The 12672-nt window shown below is 30.4% G+C and overlaps 2 protein-coding genes across 2 annotated transcripts; both read right to left on the bottom strand.

Moving 5' to 3' along the window:
- Window positions 1-724: 724 nt before the first annotated feature.
- On the bottom strand, window positions 725-3050 carry LOC116025458 (CASP-like protein 4D1). Its single transcript, XM_031266689.1, has 3 exons — window positions 2809-3050; window positions 1966-2101; window positions 725-943 (listed from the first exon to the last, which is right to left on the bottom strand). Exons 1-3 carry the CDS (start codon window positions 3048-3050, stop codon window positions 725-727), a joined length of 597 nt encoding a protein of 198 aa, XP_031122549.1.
- Window positions 3051-5763: 2713 nt separating this feature from the next.
- LOC116026026 (CASP-like protein 4D1) lies at window positions 5764-7491 on the bottom strand. The gene is made up of 3 exons (XM_031267466.1): window positions 7193-7491; window positions 6535-6670; window positions 5764-6193 (listed from the first exon to the last, which is right to left on the bottom strand). The coding sequence occupies exons 1-3, from the start codon at window positions 7396-7398 to the stop codon at window positions 5972-5974; spliced, it is 564 nt and encodes a 187-aa protein (XP_031123326.1). The 5' UTR covers window positions 7399-7491; the 3' UTR covers window positions 5764-5971.
- Window positions 7492-12672: the final 5181 nt, after the last annotated feature.

Here is a 12672-nt window from a genome sequence, read left to right as displayed (position 1 = left end):
ATGAGAAGCTTATAAGTTTAATTCTTGTCAAAACTTTATTTATTGTGTGGTTTGTAGGTTAATACACAATGATTAATATGACCTTATTAAATAAATAAATAAATAAATATATATATATATATGTGTGTGTGTGTGTGTGTGCAAAAATTTGTGTGAAATCATCTCACATATCCTTATTCGTGAGACAGGTCGGGATGTAGCCTGTAGCCTAGACAACTGTGTGTGTAAGCATCACAATTTCAATTATAAGTATTATAATATTTATCATTAGTAACAATAATTTTATCCTAAATAGCATCACAATTCACATATAAATACTACAGTATCTATTATAAGTAATAATTTATCTATTTCAAATTGGTATTAAAATTTCTGTAATAACTAATAAGTATTATGATTTCTATCTTAAATAACAATCAACTATCTTAGATTCAACTTGTGTCTCACAGCTTAAAATCTGTGAGACAATTTCAAACAAATGTGACTCTTAAATATATTATTTGAATTAAAAGTCCTTCCATTTCAATTCCTCACCACTATAAATAATGAGTTTCATTTGCAAAAACACACTATCAATACATAATTAAAAAAAAAAAAGATTATACAAAAATTGTGCGCTCCATGATAGTGTGCAGTAAATTTAACTAAAAAAATTAATAAAAATCAAACTCCTAATTTTTAAAGTACTTTATCATCTTGATCACTCCTTACGGGACATTTAGTATTACATTTCACTCGATACCAGAGTTGTCAAAGATGTGGTGATTGATGAAATGATAGAGGTTACGAAGCCAATGAGGAAAAAGATGGCCGGCAGATACATAAAACGCCAATAGCGATGAAGATTTTGCTCTACTTTATCCTTATTCCGTACACCCTTATCCAAATCCACCGTTGCACCAAAGGTTGCACCTAATGCTGTTGCTAGTAGTGCCATTATCACCTACAAAATCAAATGTTAGTAATTATTTATGTTATTATATAATGACTAGATAGCCAAATTATCACCTATTATGCAATTAAAATGACCAAGATTTTGTGGTCTAGTGGCACCCGATTGCACTCTCATATGGAAGGGGGTGTGTTTAAGCTTAATAACTTAGAGGTAAAAGCCAAAAGAAATGACTTCTAAACGTACAAAAAAATAAGTACATTGTACAAGTTATCAGTAAAATTTGTTGTGCCAACACATTTTTATTCCCATTACGACCCTACCATTATTGGGATTTATATGTTTTAGTAGAAATGAGCTTTTAAAATATATTTTATTACAATATCTTTTTGTTAAAAAAAAAAAAGAAAAAAAGAGAGATTTTGCTATCGATTTGAGAAACCGAATAACCTATTGATGATGTAATCTAAGATTAGTTAAAACTGACGCTCAATGCAACCTTAATTAACTATACTAAAATAATGAGAATCTCTAGTTGGATGGTTATAAACGATGTTGGATATTTGACTGTAGTTAGTATTGGTTATTCTGACGATTTTATCAAACCTTTAGTATAAAATGTTGAAAACATTTGAGAGTAATCTAACGTTGATTATAATTGACGTATAGTCAGACTCCCTCACAATTAACCTAGATGTCAATATATAATTCGATTCCTTTGTAGTGACTTCTTCCATTTAAGAATATATGTATTACAGTAAGAAACATTTGAAAATAAAAATCATCAATTATATATTTCAATTCAAACCAAAATTCTTGAGGGAATAAGTGTGTGCTATTTCACACACAAGCAAATTCTTGAATAGAAAAAAATATGGAAAGTTTGAGGCATTGATAAATCCTTCATCAATTTGTATTTGTATAAGATAAAAATATATAATAATCACCTATAGCATATTAATTTAGTATTTGTACCATACACGGCCCCAAATCAACATGATTCTAATCAATACTTCAGAATTTGTTGAAAAATAAAATATATGCTCTGATCTCCGAATGACTTAATTGCTTACCTGGTCAGCAAAAAATTGGAAGAGAACAAAGCCACGATGGTTTATTAGATGCTTCTCTCTAAAGAAGTAGTAGACTGCCAGTGGAATTTGCAGCAGATTGTACACGCATCCTACTACCATGATAAACATCATGTACCTGCAACAAATTATATCTGCATGCATTATTTTACGAGTTCTACTATGGGGACTCTTTCCCGATGTGGTAAGTATGGATATAACATTTTCATCTTGTGAATTCAGGAAAAAAATTGTCTATATTCAAGATTTGTGAAAGCAAGTAAAAGTTGACATACAGTAGAATTTGAGAGTACAAGTAGTATTTTTCTTATTTGACTGTATAGAATTACTCCATTTTTTTTTTAATATATAGCACAATTTTTCGACTTTGTAGGATTATATGTTTTGAACTCATAAACTTGCCCCAAGGCTCATGAGAAGATAAATTGAGTCAATTTAGTTTAAAGACTTAATAGGAAACTTTACACTTTTGTGTACAAGAAGCTCACTCTAAACCACAAATATTCGTAGTAGGAATTAAACCCACACCCTAAAGTTGGAAGCAGTCTTAAGTGAAACTTCTCATTCACTTGACCAATGCCTTAGAATTATTCTCTATTTTTCGTTTTGCTTGAAAATAGAGAAGAAATGCCTAGCCTTATGATCCTAATAAGTAATTAAATAAAGGATCACAAGAGATAAATCAGCTTAAATTGCTCATAGTTTACTAATTTAAACCAAAAAGATCAATAAATCCTCCCACTTTGAGTCAAATTTAAAACGTTATGAGATTATATATAGATGGATGCATGCATGAGCAGAGTGAAGATGAGATGGTTTACGTACTTATAAGAGCTATAGTTAGAGTAGCTGATTCTGTATCCATTTTTGTATGTCTTGCCGTCGTAGGTGACCGTCTCGTCGTAAGTCTTGCCGCTGTTCTTGAGGATGACGATGGATATAGCTAGAGAAACCAACGTCGTAACTCTCGAAACCAACAACAGCAACGCCAGTTTCGATTTCTTACGAGGTTGTTGCCCCTGCTGCTTCTGCTCCTGATCCCATATATACCTATCAAACTCCGACATTCTTATTCTGATCGAATAACTTCAATTCACACCCCCAAATTAAACGTCGTTTAAGCTAATTTAATTAACTCGATCAGGAGCTGCAGATATGGGTTATTATGAAGTTTCAATCTTTATATGCATTCAATGTTTAGATGGTGGGGTCCGTTTTTTGTGAATTCCTAGGTGATCCATTTGTCTGTACGATGATTATGTCGAGAATTTAATTTGTTGACCTTAACTTTCCAAGCATGGACTTGGTTCGCCGGCGGCCGGTGCCGGATTGAATAGCTGTCTGTATCAAAACAAAAAATTTGTATAATGTATGTTGTAGCTAGCATTATTTTGACAAAAAGAATTAATATACTTTATAATTCTTTTGTAATAATATATGGAGAATAATGCATAATGACAAACACACACAAACGCTCACAAGTAACATCCTTATTAACCGAGTTTGATAAGATGAATAGAGACATGTAAGTATGTTAGGCCTAGGCTGTTTCTTCTTTCTTGTGCTTATGTTCCTAACAACTTGTATACATGTACCTAGCTAGCTTCTGGCTGTTTTGAATTGATGTTGCTCACTCAATTTTCAGTTCACATAGTAATCTCAGCTTTGACATATAGTTGGCCTATCTAGGCCTAGATTTAAGCACATACAACAAATAATTGAACCTTTTATGACCCCAATTTTTTTTTTTTTCACTACATACTACCCATAAATTTTGTTAGCAATTGTGGCGATTTCACTTCATTCAAGAGAATCTTTACTGATAACTCATAATGTGGACCTCCCAAACGGATAAGAAGAGTATCAAAGAGGACTAATATGGAGGGTCGGCCTCGATGAAATGCCTTGCTTCGGGATGAATTTGGGCAGATAATGCCAAAGGCCTTGTGGTCAAGCGGCATCCGGTGTACACTCCACAATACTACATTGTAACAGAGTCAGTAGAACTCAAAAAAAAAAAAAAAAACAATTTGGGCAGATAATTTTTTGGTCGGCTAACAATTTAATTTTTTAAAATAAAACTAGTTATCCAAGTTAACTATATCTAATCTAAAAACATAATAAGTCTCAATTCAAGTTATACCCCTGGTTTATGTTCGTTTTTTCCGTTAATTTTTGTTGTACCTTATGCTATAAAAGTTGTACTACATAATTTTTTGGACAGAAATATCCTTACCGTTATAACTTCTGTCATCTTTCCACATTATAATTACCATGCACATGCATACACAATATGTTTTCTTACATTCTTCAATGGTAAGTTTGAATTCATTTATATTTTAATTAAATATTACCATAGTTATATTTAATAATTTATCATTTCTATAATTCTTACTTCAATATATATATATATATATATATATATATATATATATATATATATATATATATATATAAACACACTATTATTTAAAAATATTAATATTATAAATGAGCAGCAACATAATGCATTTGCAGTTGAATTGAGAAAAAAATTTTGGATATCAATCTGTAGAAGTTGTTGAATTGATATAGTTGAAATCAAGTATTATGTATATCCGTATATGAATATGAATTTATAAGGGATATATCTCTAATTAGAAGAAGACTATATATTTTTCTCAAAAAAAAAAAGAAAAAAAGAAGACTATATTTAAACAAATTTTATTCATTTTCAAAGACAAAAATATTGTAATACAACGTTGAGTACCCTTAAAATTACAGTGGAATATATTCATCACAATGAATTTGAATTTCTTGTATTAATTTAAAATACATACACAACAAAAATTTTACTCGAATATCTATGAAATTTCGCCAACTGAAAAAAATGCATTATATCTATTTCAAAATTATTTATTAATTGAGTTTAAATATTGGGCACAAGTATTCGCGCAAAGCGCGTAGAAAAACTAGTATATAATATATATGCTAAGGACCTTGAGACATATTGACACCAAGTTGCTCTCCCATATGAAAGGTGATGGGTTCTAACCCAAAAGATACATGCATCTACTGCATGGGAGATGGTTAAGACCTAAAAATATTGATATGTAAGTTAGTCTGCCAAAGTATTCAATATTTTCAACATACCATAGAATTAGTCAACCAACATTGACACCCCAATCTACCAGTGAACATAACTAACCCTAGTTATCACATCAAGAGTTCATGCAAGACATGTGTGGCTTGGGTCTCCCATGTATATATTATAGGTTGTAATTTGGTTTTGGGCCATTTTTGAATAGAACCTTGGATTATTGTGTTTCTCATTCTGGGCCGTGTATGGTGGCATCTATTTATTATATTGTATACTCCTATTAATGATCCATTTGTGGATATGATGTTTTTGTTTGGGAAAATAGTCAAATTATATTACTCCGTAGTTAATATTACTTGTGACTCAAAAACATACTGTGACATAACACTAGTCAAATTAAGAGTCACATACATATTTCAATACATTCAAAATAAAAAAAGGTTGAAATTAAACTTATAATAATGGCCCTGATTGGTAAATAATCAGTCTATCAATCAATTTTGGCTTATTTGAACGCTATTAGTTGTTTGGTTAATAAGCTTTTTGTAACTCCAAAATGCTAAAATTCAAAAGACTACTCAAAACAGCCTTTTCAATTAGCTTTTTGAGAAAAGAAATTATACCAAATAGCTATCAGCTAACAGCCAATTTATCAAACAACTTTATACAATCAGCTGATATTATCAACAAATCATACCTTCTAACCCAAACAACCAATCCAATCAGCCAACAACCATTTACCAAACAGGACCAATATCTTATCTTAAAATTACAATCGACTACAAAACCATTAAGTACAGTATTTTATTTTGAGTGACGAAAACAATAATTGAAAATATGAAACAACCTCGGAAGTGTGAATACTACATGAGCAAAACGTACTCTCTCAAATACAATAAGTGTTGTAAACTATGAGTGTTGGCTCTTGGCAAGAGTAGTTTCAGAAGAGATAACTGCAGAAATGAGAGAGGTTACGAAACCAACGAGAAGAATGCTGGCTGGAAGATACATAAGACTCCAGTAATCATGAAGTCTATGCTCCCATTCACTCTCATTCCTTGCATGCTTATCCAAATCCGAGGTCGCACCGAATGTTGCGCCCACTGCTGCTGCTAGTAACACCACCATCACCTACGTACAAAGTCAAACCTTAATAATTATACCTATATTCGCATCCATGCTAACAGTACTCAATACAATATGATACAGATCGGACATTGAAGTATATCCATTTCAAATTAAAAAAGAGATTTGGTAGGCTGTAATTTCAGATAAGTTAGTTGGTAACTACGTAGTTTTAAAATTGACTCACAGTGAGAGTGGTCAACTATAAGCAACTTAGTTAGGTTTACTTCTTGTGGTTCACGAGATTTATTAGTGCAACAGTACAGTAATTGTTAGTTTCCCTCGTCATCACTTTAAAAATAAGGATTTAAGTGTTGGTTTTGGAGGTCTGTAGATGGAGGCCTTACCTTATCAGCATAAAATTGGAACTTAACAAAGCGGCTGTAACGTATTAGAAGCTCCCCTCTGAAGAAGAAGTATATAGCAAGAGGGATTTGGAGCAGATTGTACACAAATCCAATTATCATCACGTAGAACGTGTACCTGCAACAAATTAATTAAGTGCGTGCATTTCACAGGATTTAATATAATGAGTGTTAGATTTGTGGGGTTTGATTCCTTCAGCCGTTCAAATCATACATATTAATATATACAAAAGGGAAGATGACCGGAACAACCCTAATCAAGTTAGTCAACCGGTTGGTTTGGGAGTGATCTATATATATTCTATAAGCTTTTTTTGTTTGAATCAATCAACTATGAACAATCTAGAGTGATTTATCTTATTGTGGTACTTTATTAGCAAGGATCACAAAACCAATTTACTCGGTCCACACCCTTACCAGGTGTACAAGTTTTCTCATTATCCAAAAAATAAGGAAAAATGACAAGACAATTCTATCTAAGTTAGTTAGGTCGTTGTCTATTGATCTCTTAGTTTGAGTTAATTAATCAGCTATGAGTGACTTAGAGGGATTTATTAGCACACATCCTGAATTCTGAATTGTGATTTTTTTTTTGTTACCCAAAAAAAAAAGAAAAAGAAAGGGAAGATGATAAATATACCTGTAAGAATGATAGTCATCATAGCGGATACTATATCCTTGGTAAGTCTTTTTGGTGGTCAGCGTTAAAGCGATGGATACAAGGAGCGCAACCGAGGTCACCACTCTGGACACTAACAACAATAACGCCATTTTCGATTTCTTTCGAGGTTCTTGTTGCTGATGCTGTCGTCCTTCATCGTATGCGTACATATCAAACTGTGACATTTTCGATTCACACAGCCCCAAGATCGTAATCTTTAAGCTAATCTTGAATTGGGTGATTGCGTTAATGATCAGCTCCGGCCCTTTATATATGGAGTTCAGAATTGAAGTGTTCCATCTTTTGTGTGGAGGTGGTTGGGTCAACTTACAATGGATTCCCAGACAAGCCATGTGCATGACCATGCTTATATATATCACTACTATTATGTTTCTTTCTTTTTATTTTATTGCCTGTTCGAGGGTGTGTAATAGCCAGCATAAAAAAAAAATTGTGCTGAAATTTTGAATTTATCGTGATCTTCTGGTATCACAATTATATTCCACCTCCTTCCTCATCAATTTTGGGACAACATCCTTTAACACTATTCCTATTATTTTTTGACATGACATTTATTGGGGAATTTAGGGTGTGTATTCAATCATGACTTTCATAGAATTTTAAAGACTTTTATGAATTTTAAAAGTTTGGAGGTATTCAATTCAAACTTTTAAAGAGTATTTAAAAGTCATGCGGTATTCAATCAAGATTTTTAAAGAGTTTTTAAAAGTCATGTGGTATTCAATTAAAACTTTTAAAGAATCTTTAAAAGTTACGTGGTATTCAAAAAGTTATGAATTTGTAAGGACTTTTTAATTTTAAAACTTCGGTAGACTTTTATATACTTTTCATTCTCAAATATAAATAGTTGAAATCCAACCCCAAACCCCAAGATTTCAAAATTTTCTTTCTACAAACACTAAAGGTTTTTTTTTTTTCTCTCTCTCCCTCTCTCTCTCTATTTAAACTCTATTTTTTTCTCCTTATTTAAAATTTTTAAACTTTATAAACCTTATACCTAAATTCAATAAATTATTTTTTCTTCATTATCCTATATTTTCTACATACCTAAACTCTACCAATTTTTTCTCTCTCCTAAACTTTACAATCTTCCTCTAAAAATTCAAAATAATATTATTTTTATTTCATTGTTGCTGGTATATTTTGATTTTTTTTTTCTATGAACTTTTTATCCCTTAACTTCTAAACTTTTCTCTTAAATACATGAACAGAGTAAATTTTTTCATCTATCACCGTCAACTTTTACTATATGTTTCATAATATTCATATGTTTATTCGTAATATATTTTTTCTTTTTTCTTTTTAACAACATGCTATTAAGAATAGTGAATTATTGTTCGCAATAGCAATTTGAGGCTACAAAGAGAAGCACCTTGTTGTTGTTAGCAGTCCTATATTGTTATTGCAAATAATAACTCTTTGATTGATACCTAGCAGTATATCAAATATAATTTTTATATATATTATTAATTTTTTGTATTTTATGCAACTAGTAATTATATTTTTTAAATATTAATTTCTCAAGAAAAAGTAATTATATTTTTAAATATTTTATTTGAAAAATTCTATAACTATAAATTTTAGTGTTTAATATTGTTATGAATTGCTTTTGAAAGTTTGTAAAGATGTATTCAATTTAGAATTTTAATGCCTTTTGTAGACTTTTCAAAATAAAAAAGTTGATAAAAGTTTATGCAAGTTTTTTATACAGACTTTTATAGAGTTTTACAAAGTTTTAAAAAGTTTAGAACGACTCTATGAAAGTCAATAAAAGTTTATTAAAATCTATCATTTTAAAAGTTTTTAAAAATCTACAAAAGTCATGATTGAATACACCCCCTTAGTGAAAGTAAAACTACCATATATTTTTCTAATTAAATTTGCATAGCTGACTTTATAAGTTGTTCGAAAAATTGGCACATTTTGAAGTACTAATTTGAGTAAGGTGTATTTTCAATTTAGATCAGGTAAAAGTCAAATTGGATTCTCCTAATTGAGAGGAAGAGTTTTTTTTTTCTTTTTTTTTTTTGAAAGGAGGAAGAGTTTGATATATTATACATTCGGAATAAATAATGAACGAATGATAAAATTGATTTTCGAAGTTGACTAATTGAGTTTTAAAAAAAATTAAATTTAAGAGGCCCACGTTGAAAAGAGATATAAGTTTGTCCTAATGTAAATACAATTCAAATTTTTAACAAGTTTGAATTATACAGTATAATTAAAGTTAATTCTAGCAATGGTCCTCCGACTATGTTGATTTTTCAAAATTAGTCCCCGACTTTTAATTTGGACAATTTAAGTCCCTTGACTTTCAAATTCTTTTCAATATTGATCCTTTCGTCAAATTTTGGTTAAATTGAGGTCAAATGAAGGGGTAAAATTGTCCGTTCACTTGTATACTCGTATTTTTTTTGTCATATACGCTATATATTTGAATATAATATCAGTCGAAGAGACATCGGATGAGATTATATGGCTTTGATTGAGACTTCGATTGAGATTATATTCATATATACAACATATAAGATATGAGAAATACGAGTAATAATACACTAAACATGTGAACGGACAATTTTACCTCTTCATTTGACCTCAATTTAACCAAAATTTGATAAAAGGACCAATATTGGAAAGAATTTGAAAGTCAAGGGACCTAAATTGTCCAAATTAAAAGTCGAGAACTAATTTTAAAAAATCAACATAGTCGGAGGACCATTGCTAGAATTAACTCGTATAAATACTCCTAGTCCCTCCTGCAGGCAAAGGCCAGGATTGAAATTTCTACCAACACGTCTTCTAAATTCCACATATACAGTACTGGGCAAAAAAATTCCACATATACAGTTGACGAAGTCAACACAGTTCGAGCTAATATTCCAACCAAAACTAATAAGGTGTCGTTGATTTTTCTTATACAAGTACGTACTTCGTCCTAGGTGGGCAACTAGTTCAAGAAGCTTGCAAGAAGCTTGCCATACAATTTTCAATTCTAATAAGAGATTTTTATTTTTATTTTTTTTTTAGATTTGATAATTTCAGCAACCTAACTGATGAAATTGTGAACCCAAGTCGACGGAGACTCTAAAGTCATCGTATTAAAAATGAAAAAAAGAAAAAAAGAAAAAAGAAGAAGATAAAGGTTGGTAACATTTTCATTAAGTGAGGACCATTTGAACTAAAAATAAAATATTTTTAGAAATTAAATACTAAAATTAAAAAAAAAAAAAAAAAGAGAGAGCTAATAAGCAATACTAAAAATCTCGTTGAAGGACAACAAAAAAAAAATCCAAAATACTGTTGATTTTCAAACCTTAGTCTATCCCTTAAAATACTATTTACTAAACTAGTCCGTTAAACCTCTATGGACAATTTATTGACTTTTCTAATATTAGAGGTTGCAGTCAATGGCAGGAGTCATACAGAAATTAGACACATGCAAGCCATTCTCAATGCTTTAATTATTAACGACTTTTTTAATTTTACAATTCTCCCGCCTTAAGGCTCGCTAAGTGTGATAGAATAGTAAATGAATAAATCACGATAATTTAGTGACCTATTATGTAAGATGATCAGTGTCTGATATCCACAATAAATTCACAACATTGAATAAAACTCTCATACTGTGACTGTCAGACTCTTTTCACGACGGCTCAATTGCTCAACATACAGCGTCAAATACCAGTGCTCACAAGAGATTTGCTCACTTTAGACATAATCCACACACTATTGTTGTCAAGTTTCAAATATTGATCTCTTATCTCAAATTATATAATAAATAAATAAATAAATAAATAAATATATATATATATATATATATATATATATATATATATTATAAATTCCACTGGAAATTAGAATGAATTTCCAGTTATGGAATTAAAAATATAGTTTTATTTTTTTTATTTTAATTTGTTTGAATTGTTAATTTATTATGTTGGTATTTAATATTTAGATATTAGACTTTGGATTTGGGTTATCTGATGTTTCATGCATAGTTATTACGACACCCGTTAAGTCGCGGCGCCCCTTGACCGCATTGTCGCCTATGAAATGTTGAAATTCGATGGTCTTAAACCGAATCGAATTAAATCCGAACCGAACTCTAATGTTAAACCGAATGATTTAATTTTTTTAAAATCGAAAAATCAAAACCGAAAAAATCGAACTGAAGATCAATATGCCCACCTCTAACTACCACCACAGTACCCCACCACCACCACCACCTCCACCACTACCATTCTACCACTCTTCTTCTTCTACTTCGTAACTGTGGATTGTCCACAATAAGTTCATAACATTAAATAAGACTCTCACACTATGACTTTACTTTTTCTAAGGTGTCTTAATAGCTCAACATACATAGCCAAATGTTAGTGCGCACAAAATATCTGCTCACTTTGAGCATAATCCGCACACTATCATTATCAAATTTTGAACATTGATCTCTAATCTCAAATACAACATATTGGATCATTAAAATTTGGGCTAAGCCGGTACCGACATTTATTGGCATTTAAGCCCGTACCGACATTTATTGGCTCTTAGAATCTAATTTAAAGATTTTAGATAAGAGGTTGTAGTCATTGACTGGAGAAACAAAGAAAAGTAAACACACGTGTAGGACCTTTTCAATGCTTTAATTGTACGTTACATAGATGATGGGTGTATACACCGTTTATATTTACATAGCTTCCGTTGTAAGTTATAAATCATATAGTATAATGTATTACAATATAGGCTTATTGTCAGAAAAAAAAATCGAAAATTTTCTCTCTAATGACAATTATATTAAATCTTTAGAACTTACCAAGAAAAAAAATCTTAAAATTATATGTTTTTTTTTAATAATTATACCCAATTATAGGGTTTAACCTTTAAAATAATTTAATTCCCATAACTTATGCATTACTAGTGGCTATAATATTTGAACTTATTTTTTTATGTGTAATTTTTTTTTCTAAAGATTTCAATTTTAAAATTTTGAGAAAATGGGAATAAGTCAGCCTTAAACTTTATTTGAAAAAATAATTAAATCCCTAAACTATAAAAGTTATAGTTGGTCACCTTTACCTGTAGGAATCGAACTTAGGTTCTCCTGAAATTCTTTTCGACAAAGAGAGTTCACTTGCCACTTGAGTTACCCCATTGAATTTTTAGATATAATTTTCACAAAACAGACAAACTTAGATTTTTTATATAATATTTTCCATGTCTAGTTATATAGATTTTATATACTGTCTACTAATTATTAAATAACATTGTAGCAAATTAACTACAATTTTTTTTGAGCAAATTGTCATTTTGATCCACTGACTATAGGAGTCCTATTAATTCTAGTCCACGACTTTCAAAAGTGTTAATTGCATACCATGACTTTTCAATTTGTATCAATTTTGGTCACTCCGGTGAAATTCCCGACCAAATGTCACCGGATT

The sequence above is a fragment of the Ipomoea triloba genome, chromosome 7 (assembly GCF_003576645.1).
Source record: "Ipomoea triloba cultivar NCNSP0323 chromosome 7, ASM357664v1".
In the NCBI taxonomy this organism is placed as follows: domain Eukaryota; kingdom Viridiplantae; phylum Streptophyta; class Magnoliopsida; order Solanales; family Convolvulaceae; genus Ipomoea; species Ipomoea triloba.
Note: the sequence above shows the minus strand (reverse complement) of the source record. Positions and strands in the feature narration are given on the sequence as shown.